The following is a 17,157-nucleotide window of genomic DNA, read 5'->3' on the forward strand; positions in this document are numbered from 1 at the left end:
TCCCTTTGTGGTGAATAATTCTGGCCATGTCCACTATGCTCTACACTGAAAAGGCAGTAACTTGTGTACTCCAAGGCTATTTCTTGTATCATGTAGACCCCACTGATGGTGTTTCCTAATTCCACTGACTCCCTTGTAGGTGTAATAATTTTATTCCAAGCATTGGCCTCCTCCTCTCTGCCCTGCCAGTTTTCTGTACTTCGCAGCAAATTTTGCAGGGGATTTGCTATAGCACTGTAATCTGGTATAAATTCCTTACAAAAACCTACAAACTCTGAAAATCTCTGCAAAGTTTTCCTATCAATAGCAGGGGTTAAATGTATGAATAATTTCCTTGGCAGAGGTAATTCCCCACCCAGTAGGACATAGCTTGGTACCTAGATATTCCACCTCTGTGTAGCAGGTTGTGCTTTGGCACCATTTACTTTAAGACCCATCTTCTCTACAACTTTAAGAACTTATTTAGTATGTTCCAAACATGCTTCTCTTGTTTCTGCCATAATTAAAATAGCATCAATATATTGGGCCCACCACTTGTCCTTGCAGACACAGCACTCACACACCCATCCCTCATGCTCTCCACATTTACATGATCCTCTGGGCGTACCAGCATGGACCCCCCACCCAACTGATACCCCATCCCAGACCTGAGGCCCCCCGAGTCGCCGGCTGTTCCAGCTTTAGGTTTGCCAGTGAATGCACATGCACACCCCATGCACACCAGATCTGAGTAAGATACAGGCACACGTCCCCCTCAGTAGCCGACACCAGGCACACGGGCCGTGACCCATGATCCCACTGCAGCCGAGCTCCTCACTCGCCTCACTCACACTGCTCCCCTGCAGTAGCTGGTTTTGGGAACAAACACCATTCCCGCCCCAGTGGCTGGGAGTTAAAGACCCCCACTGGCTCCATCAGCTGGTACCACAGGCTGGGGCGTCCACACCCCCAGCCTGACTCCAGTAGCTGTCACCAAATTCCACTCACACACACAGAGGTCTCACCAGAAGCTGGCACATAGTCCGTGCAGCACCCACACACACAGGGTAAAAAGTGAGATAACGCAGAGAGACAGTTAACAAAAGATTTAATAAGAAGATACAAGGGGACAGGAACAGGCTGCAGTGACCAGGCACAAGGTGCAGCCAGACAAGCATATTGACTGGCCCCGTCAGGATTTCTGTCCACAAGCTTGTTCCCTTCCTTTTCCTCATCACCCCCATTTTGTGAAGCCTTTAGTCAGATGATTTTACTTCAACGAGTAACAGTCTCACACTCCACATATCTTCACAGGGGACTCATCACAGGATCTAGTAGAAGAGATTATGGAAGAAATAGGCAAAATGAGCAGCAGTAAGTCACCTGAATACGTGAAGGTATTAAGTCAGCAGTGCTGCTGGAACCTACCAATGTAATAATGCAACATTTCACTTAAAGCCAGGTGGGTGGCAGCATGGCAAATATGATGCCAACTTCATAAGCTACTCCCAGAGAAGACTTGGGGTACTACAGATCATAAGTTCAGTGTCTGCATGGACAAATTAGTAGAAAATACCAAAAGAAGAGGCACATTAACAGGTAGTATATATTGGGGGAGGGCTAGCATAGTCTTTGGAAAGAGGAATTCTGCCTCACAAACTTACTGGCATTTTTGAAGGCCTCAACAGACCTATGGACAATGGAAATCTGATTGCTGGGGAAATCTATTTGCTAAATTTCCAAAAATCTTTTGAGAAAGAGCTTCAGTAAAGACTCCAATGCAAAGCAACCATTGGATAAGAGGGAGGGTCCTGGCATGATTAAGTGTTTAAAAGGTGGAAAAAGCAAAGAGTTTGAGGGAATGATTAGTGCTGAAAGTGGTGGAAAGCCATCGATGAGTCAGGATTGCAAGGATCTTCTTTCATGGCCTGTGGTGTTTAACATATTCATAAATGATCTTGACAGGGAGTGGAGTGAAACAGCAACAATAAAAAACCCTAATGATTAAGCTTTTCAGCCTTGTGAAAACAAAGGCTAGTGTCGTGGTTTAACCCCAGCCAGCAACTAAGCACCACGCAGCCGCTCCCTCACTCCCCCCCACCGGTGGGATGGGGGAGAGAATCAGAAGGATAAAAGGGAGAAAACTCATAGGTTGAGATTAAGATCAGTTGAATAATTGAAATAAAATAAAATAGAACAGTTTAATAGGCAAAGCAAAAGCCGCACACGCAAACAAAACAGAACAAGGAATTCATTCACTGCTTCCCATCGTCAGGCAGGTGTTCAGCCATCCTCAGGAAAGCAGGGCTCCATCACGCGTAACCGTTACTTAGAAAGACAAATGCCATCACTTTGAACGTCCCCCCCTTCCTTCTTCTTCCCCCAGTTTATATACTGGGGCATGACGTCATACGGTATGGCATAGCCCTTTGGCCAGGCTGGGTGAGCTGTCCTGGCTGTGCCCCCTCCCAGCTTCTTGTGCACCCGGCAGAGGATGGGAAGCTGAAAAGTCCTTGACCAGTGTAAGCACTGCTTAGCAACTACTTAGTAACAACTTAGCACTACTTAGCAAGAACCAAAACATCAGTGTGTTATCGGCATTGTTCTCATCCTAAACCCAAAACACAGCACTATACCAGCTACTAAGAAGAAAATTAACTCTATCCCAGCTGAAAGCAGGACAGCTAGTAATAAAACACTACAGAAGACTTTCACAAAACTCACTGACTGCACTTGGAAGGTGAAATTTACTGTAGATAAATGGAAAGGGAAAGGCTTGCTTTGCCTCACACACCATGCTGCTGCCCTACCCTTGGTTATAAGCAAGAGATAAGCAAAGGTAACTTTTTCAATAAGCTTTACTACCTGATATTTGCTTATAACCTTTGATTATGTTCGGCTGAATGTGTATTTAATTTTTAAACACTTACACCATGACTACTTTGTGCACTTTTTGGATTTTACAGCTCGCTTATGCATCCAGCGTGAACAGTACACAGAGACCACCGAGATCTCACAGATAAAGGCCTTGTTTCTTCAGAAATATTGACAAAGCTTTCCCTTGGCCATTCATTATGCTGGCTTCAGTCAATTCTTGTTTTGAAGTTATACTCACTAATCGTTTTGTGACATTTTAGAAGGTGAGAAATACATGGAAAAAACAAGCTGGTGATCAGTCTGATGGAAGGGTATGAGTCAGCAAGATCCTGGCAGATGGAGCACCTCACAGAAAGACCAAAGAGGGAAGATCTCCTGGGATTCTACCTCCGTAAGCAGGATGCAAAAAAAAAAAGCCGTTCCTCTGTAAACCCGCAAAGCAGCAACATTTTCACTCTGCCATGTCCTGACTCCTTGAGGAGAGGTAACTGGAAAATTCCATATGCGGATTCCCATCATTTTGGAAACTAACTTCAATTTCCAAGTAGTTGGCAGATTAGGCTGACAGGTTAAAAAAAGGATAATAAGAGGGGATGCTTTACACCCCAAACGCAATGGGAGCTTGCTTGCTTTGCCTGCATTGAGCAGTATGGACTGCGGCAATGACTACCTGACCTCAGGCACAGCGGATTAGCAGCTCCTGGGAAAGTTTCTGTGTTCTTTTGCAGGTTTGTGTAACATACGAGCTGTTTGTATTTGTTAGTGGAGATGTTACACAAGCAGAAAATGCCTGTCATTTTCTTAAGTAGGCAATTGCTCTTTTCCTTTCACTTGCTTTTTCAGCAACATAGAGGAAATAAAACTACTCACCTAATCTATTAAATGGACATTTTCAATGTCGAAGGAAGGGAAGATCACTCTCTTTGCGTAAACCTTTTCATCTTCAGCACACAAGCTCCAGAAAGCATCAGAGATGATCACAGGCACAGACTTTTGAAATCTAGGCAGCGTAAGTCACCCTATATACCATCACCAGTATAAAACTGTTACTGTTCAGCACTGTTACTTGTCTGTTACTGTTCATCGGTCATCTTTGATATTTCAGTTCATCACTCTGTGTTCTTGGCCCTCTGGGAATTGTAGATGTAAAGCAACCTGAGTTTGAAGTGCATGCAAAGACAGCTGAGGGAACCAGCTCTGAGCCCAAGCCGGGGGGGAGGGCATTTTTATTCACTGACACTCTGGCAATCCTGTTGTGCTCAATGGACATGCTGAAACATGTATTTTGTGGTCCTGTACGATGTTGTAACTACTGCTTTGTCTTTTCCTAGGACCAGGGTACTACAGCAGCTGGAGAACTATTGCTGGCTTTTGCTTATGAAAGTACCCAGAAATTATGCACCGAACTGCTGGTTCAGAGAAATGTTATCAACTGAGAGGTTATTAACAGTACCACCTGGGACCTCTACCAGAGTGGATCAGGTCGATATTTTGCTACTTCTCTTCCTACATCTTTTTCTTGGATGGTAGGATTATGGCATGAGAAGGAAATGAATCACATTTCTTTCCACTTTCTATTCACATCTTTCATGCTCCTTCTTCTTCATTGAAGGCTGGAATTGCAATGTGAGGGTAGTAAATAGATATATACCTAGCCCTGTGTGCTAAAAACCATGAACTTCTACTTACTGATTTTTAGGTTTTTCATTGTCCCCCGGCCATTGCTTCAAGTTGAAATGGTCTATGCTGGTCTATCACATCAGTTGCAACCAGTTTAGGTTCTCTGCAAGTTCAGGGCTCCGCATGTTCAGTCAGCTCTCATTGCTATACTTGGTGAGGTGCTGAGCATAAAAGAAAGAAAACCTAACAGCTAGGGGCTCTTGGGCAGGGAGAGGAGGGGAGGGAAAAGGGAAGTTGCTCTTTCTAAGGCAGGAGCTATTACCTGGGTCCTAAGTCTGGCTTCTACCCTGTAGTGGCCTCAGATCCTGCCCACCCAAGGCTGTCCGTACTGGCCCAGGTAGCTCTGCTCATCATGTTCAGGTGTTGGAAGGAGATGCAGAGACACAGAAAAAGCATAATAAGAAAAAAGCCTTTGTCAAGAATATAAAACCCATGAGTAAGCCAATATGCTGCTGATCAAAAAACTCCTAGGCATAAATTAAAACCTGGAAAATTAAATAGATCAAATTCTGGAAAAGCACGGCCTTGTGTTTCTCCCCTTGATCCAGCCTTCTAATATAAATCTCGAAATCTTCAGTGATACTCACTCAGATAAGCTAGAGGTTAAAAATCATTTAATATACACCTAAAGTGTGTTTTTGATGTGCCTACAAATACCTGAGGAAAAAACAGTGTTTGTATATTTACAGGACTTACAAGTATATAACTGAGTCATTTCCCCATTTCAGCCAGTATGGCTTTGTGTAACTAAGACTCCATTTCAATAATATAAACATATCTTGAATATTTAGTGTACAGTGTCTACACATATGACATCTGAATGTTTTGCTTTCAGCAATTAAAGCTGTTACTTGTTATTTGCTATATTTATTTGAGCTATCAGTCACTAAAAATGTTTTGTTTGCTTTTTTCCCCCTTTTTTTTAACTCAAATGAGTACTGCTACTATTATTGTGTGTACAATTGATACCCAAATTACTTCAATGAGTGCCTCTTATACCTTAATAGAGGTAAGTATATTGCTGAAGTCCATGACTTTTAATTTTCAAGCTCTTTTATTTCTCCTATATGGATACAGAAGTGAAAATTCTCCTCAGTCAAGAAGTAGTTTTAAAAAACAATGTCTGCATTATTTCTGTCATGGAAACTTCTTCCTGTTCTGCAAGGCAAATGTTCTTGGATAATATTGATTTCCTACAACTACAAAATGGGTATTTTTCTTCCTGCAGGCAGGCAGAACTGCAATGTACGCATCAGGGCACACTCTGCATGTTCTATGCATTACTCAGTATATTGTATATGGTCTGTGTATTTTAGCTCTTAGCTACATGTTCCAGCTTTAGAACTAAAATTGCTTAACGAAAACATCTGTTGGTGGGTCACAAAGCTCTGAAGGCCATAAATTCAGTAGTAGTGTACCCACTCACAGTCCAATGATGCAAGAACAAAACCTACCTAAATTTTGGGATGGGGGATACCGAACAAGAAAAGAGAGAATAGTGGGTGAGCTCAGCTTCTTCAGTTGCAGGGCATCACAGCCTGTGTCCATGGGATCCTGTGATATCCCTTCTGCTGTTGAGTCCATTTTGCAGGTCTGCCTTTTGCCCTTCATTTTCCTAATGTGAAAAATTTTCAGAGAGAGACGTTGCCCTCAGAGGTCCCATTCTTTTAGCTCTGTCCATAAGAAGCTGTCTGGAGGGTCAGTCATTCTTCCCATGTTACTGGCTGACATTCTGGATGTGCAAAAAAAGGACAGTGTGATTGTTCAAATACTTCTCAATAAAGTTATAATGCTTTAATAACAGACATATTGCCTACGGACCCAATCTCTTGAGAGACCTTACCATCAGAATCCTTGCCCATTTGGATTATTTTTTAGCACTTCCCAGTACAATCAAAAACTAAAATAAAAATACTTAGTGTTTACTAAGGGAGGTTGTTCCATAGCTCTCTAAAAACAAGATATTTTTTGTCTTTTGAGACAGTAGTTGGAAGTATAATACTTGCCATTATTTAGATGACATCTTTTAAGCATTTTTCTTTCACTGGTTTACATTCTGCTTGAGCACTTTGAGCTAACAGGTTGCCTCTTATGCCTCAGTTCCCACGACACAATAAGCATAATGCCAGTTGGAGGAATAACTGCATTTGCAACCGTGTTACTGGTTTTAGTTGCCCTGAAGTCAAAAGTAAATACTATTAACAGATTATGTAGCAACAAATAATCTAAGCTGTTATGATTTTAATGGCAGCTTTATATCTGTTTTATTGAGTCACTGAATTTCCACTAGTTCTATTTGCATCTCCAGAACTAGCAATGCTCACAGTAAAAAAATAAAATAAAATTGAGCAGTCTGTGCTGGAAACTGTTAAACTACCAGGGCTGGTCCCGCTCTCCCCCAAATCTCTGTCCCAGCTTCATTCTTCTGTCCACAGGTTTGCTATACCAAGGGTGAGAGAAGTAAAAACATAAAAGTGGAATGTATTGTGTTTCAAAATGGGTTTTTCTCATAAACATATTACTATTTATCTGTTCCTTTCTTAGAGCGTCTCTTGGAAACGTTGATGAGAGTCAATAGGAAGGCAGCAGCAGCTGGAAGTCAGTTTAAGAAGTTAACAAAAACAGAATTAGAAACCAATTAAATATGTTTTATGGAATTATTCAGCTTATTAACAGACCAGGAAAAGGAGCAAAAGCTTAAGTCAGCTGCAGTAATTTCAGGATTTATCTTTATGCATGTCACTGACATTAGTTTGTTAATCACCATCCCTAACAACATGTAATTTTGGGGAGTTCAAACGTGTTGGCCAACTGCAGCTAAAGAGTCTTCCTGTGCTGGGTGTCCTCAGGAAAGCCTGACAAGCAGTGACCATATCAACCACCTCAAGCGTTCTGCTGATTATCGAGGCAACTGTCTGTATCCTTATAAATTCATATGTAAGTGATTTACTTGATGTAAATTTATTGAGTCACTCAATTTCCACTAGTTCTATTTGCATCTCCAGAACTAGCAATGCTCACAGTAAAAAAATAAAATAAAATACACTCACTTATTAGGTATACTGACATGAGCCAGCCTGTACTGTACAGTACCTGTAACCACTCTGCCTGTCAGGGGTAGTATCAGTAGCTTCATATCACACTGCAGCAAGCAAAATAAAAATGTTTAAATGCGGAGCTCCTTTTCTGTATTAGGGAGTCTGGAAAAATTTTTAGAAGACAAGTTTTACGTTTAATCAGCAGACAAGTAGGTTGGTTTTTTTTCTGTGTGATTTTTTCCTATTTCATTCCCTAATGAATGGCAAGACCAGATGGCTAAAAAGGTATTTAAAGTTCCTGTGGGTTGTCTCACAAGAAAAACTCATGAGTCTTGCATCTTCCCAAACCAAATAATTACCTATCACAGTTAGGTAAGTAACAGAACTGAAGCAGATTCACATTTGTTTTAGATTACCTACTACATCACTTGATAGTTTTGTTTTTATTGTGCAGTTCTTTATGTGTGGTTTTTTTTTTTTAATCAGAATATAACTTTCTTAAATTTAGTGCTGCTGGTGATTCAAATGCAGTGAGGGACGACATTTCTATTTGATTCTGGCTTTCATTTCACAGCGGCAATGCCCACAGTTCTTTGCTTTTTCTTACGTAAGTTCCAGGTTACTTATCCTCTACCTGGAGCTCTGCTCTTTGCTACTGTAAGCAGAACATTTATATGGCCTACTTTTTTTCTTAAGAGTAAGACATCATCTTGCTCCAAACTCTTTTCTTTTGCTTAAGCTTTCAAACTATGTATCTAATGCAAGCCTGCAGTCAGCCGCCTCTCTCAGTATGACCTGCTGTTTGACGTGGGAAGGTGTGGAGACCCGCATATCAGCAGGTCATTCTGTCAAACAAACTTCAAATCATAAACCATACATTGATATTTCTCTAAATTGTCCCTTTTATATTACAATTTATTGACAAATAAGGCAAACGAGAAGCAAGTACTTTTCATTTGGTGCAAACTGTAGAAACTCAGAAAAGCAAAACTGAATGTGAGCATTGTTTTCTTCCCTCTTCCTACAAGGATTTGACAAGGAAAGCAGCTGAGCGTGGAAGTCAGCCCACAGAAGAGCAAAGCTCCATGGATTATGCTGAGGCAGCACAGGGACTTTACAGTGATCCCAAGTGAAAACCTTGTGGACCGCAGAGAAAGGAGGGAAAACATTTGAGTGGAGGGAGTCACTCTGGTTACTGTAAATATCTTTGAAGTGTCATTATTTTTACTTTCTTGTTAATTTAATAGAGATAAATCAGCAAAAAAGAAATGTAGAGGAAGAGAAAGGAGAGAAAGGTCAGGAGCGAAGACACCTTGGGATTAATTACTGCAACACACGGAACACAGGCAGACATCTCATGTATGTAGCAACTGAAGTTACTTAAGATTTAACTGTGTATTAGCAGTATACTGCTCATTTCTGAGCATTTTGAACTATTGACAGTATCCCTTAAATTTAGCACCTACTCCCTTAAGGTTGACTGTTCTTCCTTGTACTTCAAGAGGGCAGAACTGAGGCTGCAGACTGAAATGTATCTGGTTCTTGCTGTCACAGGGCCCACTGTATTAAAAGGTGTCAATACCTGAGACTTTCAAAATACATTTCATCTTAAATCAAAGCTTTTCATGAAGTTAAAATATAAATCTAGTACAACTTTCATAGACTTTCATACAATATACTAAAGTCAGTTTGGGGCTTCAGGGTGCTATGGTCACATATGCCCAAAAAAAAAAAAAAAAAAAAAAAAAAAAGCTGAAAAGATCTGTAAATGTAAATTTAAGGCCACTTATAGCTCTTACCCTTCATAGGCAGCAGGAACCATTAACCCCAGGGAATTCAGCCCATACAAGCACATCTCATAGTGTTTGGAGCTAACTGTCTTGTAAAAAGTTTAGTGCAGAAAACTTCAACGTTGGTATTTTAGTAAGTGGCATTTTTCCCCCTTCTGCTATTTAAATATTTTCATTGGTATACTGAGACTGTCAATATATAAAATTAGTCTTTATTTCCCTTAGCAAATGTTTTTTTTCATTGGAATTGCTTGAGGATTTTTTCTTACCATCATTAATCGCAAAGACTGAAAAAAAAAATTAAAATAAATTTTAAGAGACCAAGCTAACACGTGCACAAATATAACAATGTGAAACTCAAATCATACGTCAGTGTTGGCTTGCTCAGGAAATGAAGACACATTTCTACCAGGAGGATGCCAGGATGGCAAAGCCAAATAACATTAATTTTTAAATCTGCATCCAGCTTTCCAAGAAATTTATCCCCTTATATAAGCAAAGTTTAGCAGGAAGCTATATACATAGGCCCACCTTTTAGATTCAGCTTAACGAAATTCCTTTAAAAGGCGACTGTTAGAGTACCGCCTTGCAGATGATAGGTTTTAGTCTGAAGAAGAGAAATCTAAGCAGATTATTCCTCTCCAGTGTAACGGAAAGCTGTTAACGGCATCACTGACCAAGTTTAGTGTATATTTGAAGCTAGTCTTAAATTATTTAAGAAGTAAACAAAACCTGCAGTCACAGTTAACTAAATTAAACAAGTATATAAAGTGCTGGATGATTAAGAGTATGCCTTTTAAATCCTCTTCTGGAAAATAAGTTAGAAAATAAGAACACTAAAGGCAACTTTCAGAAGGCAATTATTTGCTCACCGAAGTCGAAAATGACATGAAACTTGTGGTTTTGTCCCAAAATGAGCAATAATGTCTGAAGAACAGAGCACAGAAATGACGCATCAAATGGAAAGAAAGCTTCCACTTTAAAGATTTGATATAATTTAAAATAAATAAATACCATAATCCATAAAGTAAAATGAACACTTTATAATTTTTTTAACTTCTTGGATGGGGTTCACAGACCTGAGAATACACCCAAAATAACTCGTCCAAAGTATTCCTTAAAAAATTATAAATTATTGGTAACAGTTTCTTTAATGGAGATTGCAGGAGTAGGTCCCACATGAGTCCATATATAGCCCTTCTCTGGTCTTGTAGGAACAGTAGGGAAGGGAGATGATCGAGATTTGAAATATTCCGAAGGTGCATGACAAACAAATTCTAAATATTCCATTTTCCTTGGGAGATCTTCTTCTGGTCCTAGGAAAAAAATAAATAATCTTCAAAGACAAAATTCAAAGGCATAAAATCGGAGTATGCAGGACTTAAAAATATGCAACAACAGCCAATATCCCTTAGAGAACACGCCTTTTCAATCAGTGATTTTTCTGGCAAAGTAACCTCAAATACTGGGAAAAAAACCGACCTTTATTTTTGCTGGGCTGAGCTTTTTTTTTTCCCCCATTTGAAGCATTCAGTTATTTGAGTGAAGTCCTTCAGTTAATATATTTTAAAAAGCTACTATTTGTGGCCTGCCTGTCAAAAGGACTGTTCTGGATTATGAATAATTTTATAATCAGTAGCAGAACACTTGCTATGCCAGTGCTTGCACGCTATATATTTTGAGTGACCAAGATGAAGATCAGCTAATTCAGGTCACTTTAAAAGAAACAGCTTGGACTGGTATATCAGGCTTATAGTGTAATAACTTTGATTCTATCTATGGAGTATTAATTTGATCTTTAATCTTGATCTTTGTGCCCGTGAGCACAAATTCTCAGATAATCCCACTCACTGCAGTAGTGCTAATCACATTATATGCATAAGATAAATAAAAAAGGTTACTGAAGTAAATGAGATGCTTACAGGATTAGGGTCTAAAATGTGGAAATTGCATAAATGATCTTGACAAGCTAAAAAGTTCATTTAGAAAATACAACTCTGCATTAGCCTAGGCACATATACGTAGTTGTATAAAACGAAGGCTTAGAGATTACCTATGATATAGGATGCTGGGTCAAAACAATCTTTGGGGCTGGCTTGCGTAGGAATGAGCCAGGTTAGTGCAGCACTCTTTTCACAGTATTGGTCCTGAATAAACCCACGGATCTGAGCGTAGTATGTTTTTCCATCCTGCTCATCAATCACTGAAACAACATCTCCAATTTGATAGTATACACCCTAGAAGACATAAAAACGATAACTAAATCAAACAATCTGATTTTAGAAGCTTCACTCTGTGATTCTGATTCATATCTTAAGTATCACTATCTCACATTATCTCAAATTACCCCAGTCGTGAAAGACAGCCTGAATTCAGCCACATGCAAAAGAACGGTGGTGTAAGATAGAGCGCTGTCTCACCTAAGCAGTCATCAGCAGTGCTTGTGCACAATCGCCCAATGCCTAGGAGTCTGAGGCTACGCCTCCTGTCTGCAGAGTGGAGATGGTCTCATTCTGTCAGAAGTAGGAGAGTGCAACACCACCTTCTAGAAAAAGTAGCTGTAGCAATTTCCCTGCGTGTGCAGGGAAAGCAGCTTTCTGCGTATGGAGAAGTTCACTCATTTGAATGCAAAGGAGTCCCAAAACACAGATCCACCTCCCGCCACCTTCCCCGGTGCTCTGTAATGTGTGAGGCTGCGCAGCAAAGGCAACTCGCTTCATGTCCTAACAGCGTCGCACAGCACAAGGCAGTGCCTGCACCGTCAATATCAGAGTTCACCAAGCATCATCCAGGAGGGGTTTGTTTTTAAAGCAGATTTAAAAGACCTCAAAACCCCCAAACAATCCCCTTCTCAACAACACAGCAAAGTATCAAAATAGAAATATTTTGCATCAAGAGATCATATTAAATAAAACTTTTGACATAATTCTTAGGAATTTCTGAAAAAAACAAAAATATGCAAGAAAAGACATCAATTCTCCTCCGAACTAGTCAACAGCAAACAGAGATTCATCTGGGATGCGAGACAGAAAGCACCAGGTCTCTAGAGATCATACGGAAGCTCAGTCTACCACTTCTCCTCTGGCTGTGCAGTCTCCCAGGGGCTATCCTGTCCTTTTCTTTGGGGGAAAAAACATTTCAAATGGTTTGTTTGTACTACCAGGGAACAAAAGCAAATTTCAGAACTTCAAAACACTAACACCTCAGCATGCTGGTAAAAATGCTCTCAAGCATGAATGTGAGAAGGTTAGCTTCTGCTTTCATTGCAACAGTTGACAGATCTGGTTCCCAGGGCGTTCTCGAGGCTGCTTGCACCCAGCTCTGAAACAGGAGCCAGTTTAGATGTTAGGGCAGCGCAACCCACCCCCTCCACAGGCAATATTCTCTGTGCCTAAGGTAGGCACAATCACACAAATTTACATAATCAGCTATAGTCACTTTTGCTTGACCCCTGCATGGTGAAAGTTAAAAGTTTAAAAACTGCAATTGCAATAACTACTAAGGAAGGCAGATGCAACTTTTTCCTGGAAGGAAAAAATGGGACAATGACAACTATGTAAACTACTGTGGTAAACTACCTTGCAAGAGTTAACGGCAATGACATAAGGCAGAGCAAAATCCTACACAACTGCTAGGCAAGGAAGAATAGTGTCTGTGAATACATCCCTAGTACTTTCACTGTCTGTGTCAGTTTTTGAGATTGGAAATAGAAACCGCAAGATCTTTTTTGCAAACAAATATGCATAAACCATACCTTATAAAAGATGGATTCTGCTGTAATTATAGTGGATACAGACTCAGGAGCCTTGATGGGCTAAGAAAAGAAATGGAAAATCAAAAGTGTTAAAACAAACCAACCATGTAATATAATTGCAGGTTGTTTTTTTTTCCTTTTAGACAACATACGGATACCTTGCCCTCTTAGAAAATTAGTAAACACAAGTAATCGGGTGCAAACATTTCAAACATTCGTACTTTAAAATTGAAACCAATAAAGTTAGCATTTTCATTCTCAGGATTTTAAGTGGAGAAGGGAGTACCAAATTCACGTGACTGGTTTCTATTTACACAAAACTCCTTCCCTCAGGAAAGGAGCCCGAGGGGCCGGAGGCGGCGCGGGCCGGTCAGTCACGCGTGCCCGCACCACCGAGGAGCACACCGGCCCTGACACGGATTACAGCCGCTTCCCAGCCAGGTTTCGGCCTGATCTGGCGACAGGAGCTGCAAAACTCCGCGCTGGGGACCAACGCACCGGCAAGGCGGACCTGCGGGGGGCCGGGCCGGCCGGGGCCCGCCGAGGGGAGGCGTTTCTTCAGGGGACGAGACGGGACCGCAGGCCCGCCCCGCCCCGGCAGCCCGGGCCCTGCAGCCCGCCGCCTCCCCTCCCAGCCGCCGAGCGCCACACGCCGCCTTACGTTTTTTAACTTGAAGATGTGCCTCCTCCCCTTGCCCTTCGTGGACACCTTCTTCTCCGCGGCGGGCGCTGACTTGTACTTGGTGTTCCTCAGCCGCGCAGACCGCCGGTGGATCTCCTGCTTACTCTAGGGGGGAAATTACCGAGTGAATCGGCGGCAGGGCGCTGCCCCGGGCGGGAGGGGTACGGCCGGCTCGGCCCGGCCCTGCGGGCGCTCGGCCCCGGCGGGCTCACCTGCTTCCCGCCGCCGCCGCCGCCGTTGCTGTGCTGGGCGGCGGCCGAGGTGGTGGCGAAGGCGGCGGGCCCGGGCGGCGCGGAGCGGGCCGTGCAGTTGTTACACAGGATCTCGCCCTGGCCGCCCTTCTTCCACATGGAGGAGGACGTGCTGCGGCACACGCTGCAGGTGGGCTTCAGCCCCAGCGGCATCCTGCGGCCGGCGGCGGGGCCCGCGGCCCCGGGCAGCGAGACGGGGGGGAGCGCGGCGCCAACACCGGCCCCGGCGCCGGCCCCTTCCCGCCGGCGGCGGATGTCGCTGCGGCGCGGCGCGGCGGGAGGAGCGGGGATCCGGCGCTGCCCTCTGCTGGCTGCGGGGCCGCCGAGGGGCGGCCGCCGCCCGCCTCGCCTCGCCTCGCCGCGCCTCGCCTCGCCTCGCCTCAGCGCCCGCCGTGCCGGGCCCCGCGGGGCACCGCCTGCCGCCGGCAGCCGGGCCCGCCGCGCTTGGGCCCCGGCAGAGGCGGGCGGCTGCGGCCCGGCCCGGCGCTGCTGGCGGGACTGGGGCCTCGGCGTGCCGGGGGGGGTTCTGGGGGCAGCGCGGAGCCCACGGGTCCGTGTGCTGGCAGCGTGAAGGCTGCTTCCCTCGGAAATGGCAGGCAGCGAGTGTTGGTTCTCAGTCCCCGAAGAAAAAGAGTCCCTGTCCCAAGCAGGGCACATCTCTTGCCTCAGCAAACACCGTGACAGAGAGCAGCCTCCTTGCCATCCCGGTGAGAGCCAGCGGCAGTCAAGGGGGAGACCCGATGGGTGTAGCAAAGCCCAGAAGCTGCCTCCGGTACCTGCTCCATTCCCGTTTGCAAGGGGACACCGGACTCCATCATCTGAAGATGTACAGCTGCCATCCTTCCTACTCACCAGGAAATCAGAGGACAAGAGGTGGACTCAAATAGTCGTTCTGATTCAGGAGAATAGTGACCGTGAATCTTACTCTCAACATACGCCAGCTTTGGTCTTCATGAAGCCAACAGCCCCTTTTGCATGGACCCTCAGTCGCGTATCAAATAGTTTAAAAGGCTAGGGAATGAACACATGTCTTTGTGAAGCTTTGCCAGCTAAATGCAGGAACCATGGATCTAGCAGTGGTTCCTCACCCTGATGCAACTTACATGGCCCCAAGCCATCCCTTACAGATGTTTCTCTAGTCTGATGTTGAGAAAGAAGTGCCCACGCACACACAAAGATTTACAGCCTCTTAGTTTCCATACTTAGCCATCATCCTTCATCCTTAGGTTTTATTTAAACCTTTGGTGCAAATTAAGTTGATTCCTTTTTGTCTTGCTCTCAGTGAACACAAAGAACAAATAATTTTCTTCTGTAATAAGATTTTTTACATAGAGGAAAATGATCCTGCTAAAATCACATTATTATTTTCTGTAAAATAGAGTCTATTTCATTCAATGGTATTGCGGTAACAGTTGCAAAATTAATAGACATAATTTGCAGGGATCTGTTTACAGATGCTCCGGCCGCATGCAGCGCGCAGTGGCTGGAGGACACAGTTCTCTGTTGTTACTGTCCCTGTGGCTTTCCTGGGTTGGTACTGGCTCACGGGCAGCTATGCTTAACCTCTTGCACTCCTCTCTTTTGCACTAGCTTTGACTTTCTTGTCTCAGGTGCCAAATTTATTTCCACGTTTTGATTTAAATCCTATTTTACCTTCATCTCTTTCCAGAGTTCTTGTTGTTTTTGTTTTTTTTTTTTTTTTTTTTTTTTTCTCTGCTTCTTTAATCCATCCCTCTGTAGTTTTGTGTGATTATCTGGCAGATCAGTGATCTCACAGAGACCTTTAAACTCTTCCCACTACTTTTCCTGCAGCTTCTGCCTGTTTTCCTTCCCAACCGCCCTCAGAAATTCTCCACTGCTGAGGCCCCCTCAGCGCTGTCATGTTGGCATAGCACCACTGGTCTGCATAGAAGTGGGGTAGAAATGAGTGATGGTATCCATTTCTGCCCAGGTAAGTACCTAATGCTTTGTGAAGGTTTTTATTCTGTGAATTTGATAAGATACAGTGTTAATGGATAACAAGTATATTTGGAAATAGTTGGGTTTTTTCAACTCCAGTTTTACTCTAGCCTTTTTACCATCTTCCCCTCTCCCAGCTTCTTCCCTTTTGGTCTTTCCAAAACAATGCTGCAGAGTCTTTTCCTCTTCTGCCACAAATGTAGAATGCATCTGTTTTACATACATCTGTATATTCTAATTAAACATGCTACTGTATATTGTTCTGATAACTTATCCACTGTGATTTTTTCTTCTGCTTTTAAATAACTTGAATAAAAAAAATGCTCAAGCTTTATGAAACCTAATCTGAGGTGATAATTTAAGCTAATTCAGTGGGTTTTAGCCAACCACATTTATATAATGTGGGCAGAAAAGAGTTTTAGTTCAGTATTTCTTGACAAAGTGCAGCTTCGTTAATGACTGTCATTTCAATGAAACCTTGGTAAATGACACCTTGGGTGCATTTAGTATGATTATTCTGTTGGCCTCGTGAAAGGCCATTAGAGTTACCATGATGGAGAGGCAGGGATTGCTGTCAGTGCTGTTTGATCACTCCCTACCTAGCCTGAAAGGTAACAGAAAGAGCAGTGGTTAGGATATTTTGTCAAGAATTGAAAACAACATGTCTTTTAGTGTAGTTATGCCCAATAAAATTAGCATGGGTTAACTTTTTTGTTACTTGATACTTCAGTCTTTATGTAGGCAACAGCTGAAATATTCTGATTTGGGAGTTGCTGAATACGTGGTAGTTATGCATAGCAGGGGATGGGAGCTCAGGACTTCTTAAAAGTACCCCTCTCTAGGTTCCTCTCTAGAGGATCCTGAGTTTGACAATGTTGATCCTAAATTTTGAGCATCCTCTACAGTTTCCTGGTTCTCCTTAGTAGAACTAGACTCTCTTTGAAGCTGAAGCGGGTTGCAAGGCAATTGTTAGACTGTGGCCTGATTGGAATTGGAAATGCCCAGTTTAGCTGAGGGATTTTGCATGGTGTAAGCTCAGCCGAAGCTGGGGAGTAAATCTATTTTCTTCCAATTAATGCATATTTCCGCTTTATTTTATTTTCTTTTAGCCTCAATAAAAGAAAGGGCTGCTCTTGGCTAAGCTCTT

The 17,157-nt window shown here is 42.9% G+C and overlaps 1 protein-coding gene across 1 annotated transcript; it reads right to left on the minus strand.

Moving 5' to 3' along the window:
• Positions 1-10,392: 10,392 nt before the first annotated feature.
• Positions 10,393-14,329, minus strand: GATAD1 (GATA zinc finger domain containing 1). Its single transcript, XM_087758637.1, has 5 exons — positions 14,013-14,329; positions 13,780-13,905; positions 13,119-13,178; positions 11,418-11,601; positions 10,393-10,680 (listed from the first exon to the last, which is right to left on the minus strand). The coding sequence occupies exons 1-5, from the start codon at positions 14,202-14,204 to the stop codon at positions 10,490-10,492; spliced, it is 753 nt and encodes a 250-aa protein (XP_087614763.1). The 5' UTR covers positions 14,205-14,329; the 3' UTR covers positions 10,393-10,489.
• Between the last annotated feature and the right edge of the window lie 2,828 nt (positions 14,330-17,157).

The sequence above is a fragment of the Nipponia nippon genome, unplaced genomic scaffold, assembly GCF_047370975.1.
Source record: "Nipponia nippon isolate SJK-2023a ecotype South Korea unplaced genomic scaffold, ASM4737097v1 scaffold_1, whole genome shotgun sequence".
NCBI classification, from domain to species: Eukaryota; Metazoa; Chordata; class Aves; order Pelecaniformes; family Threskiornithidae; genus Nipponia; species Nipponia nippon.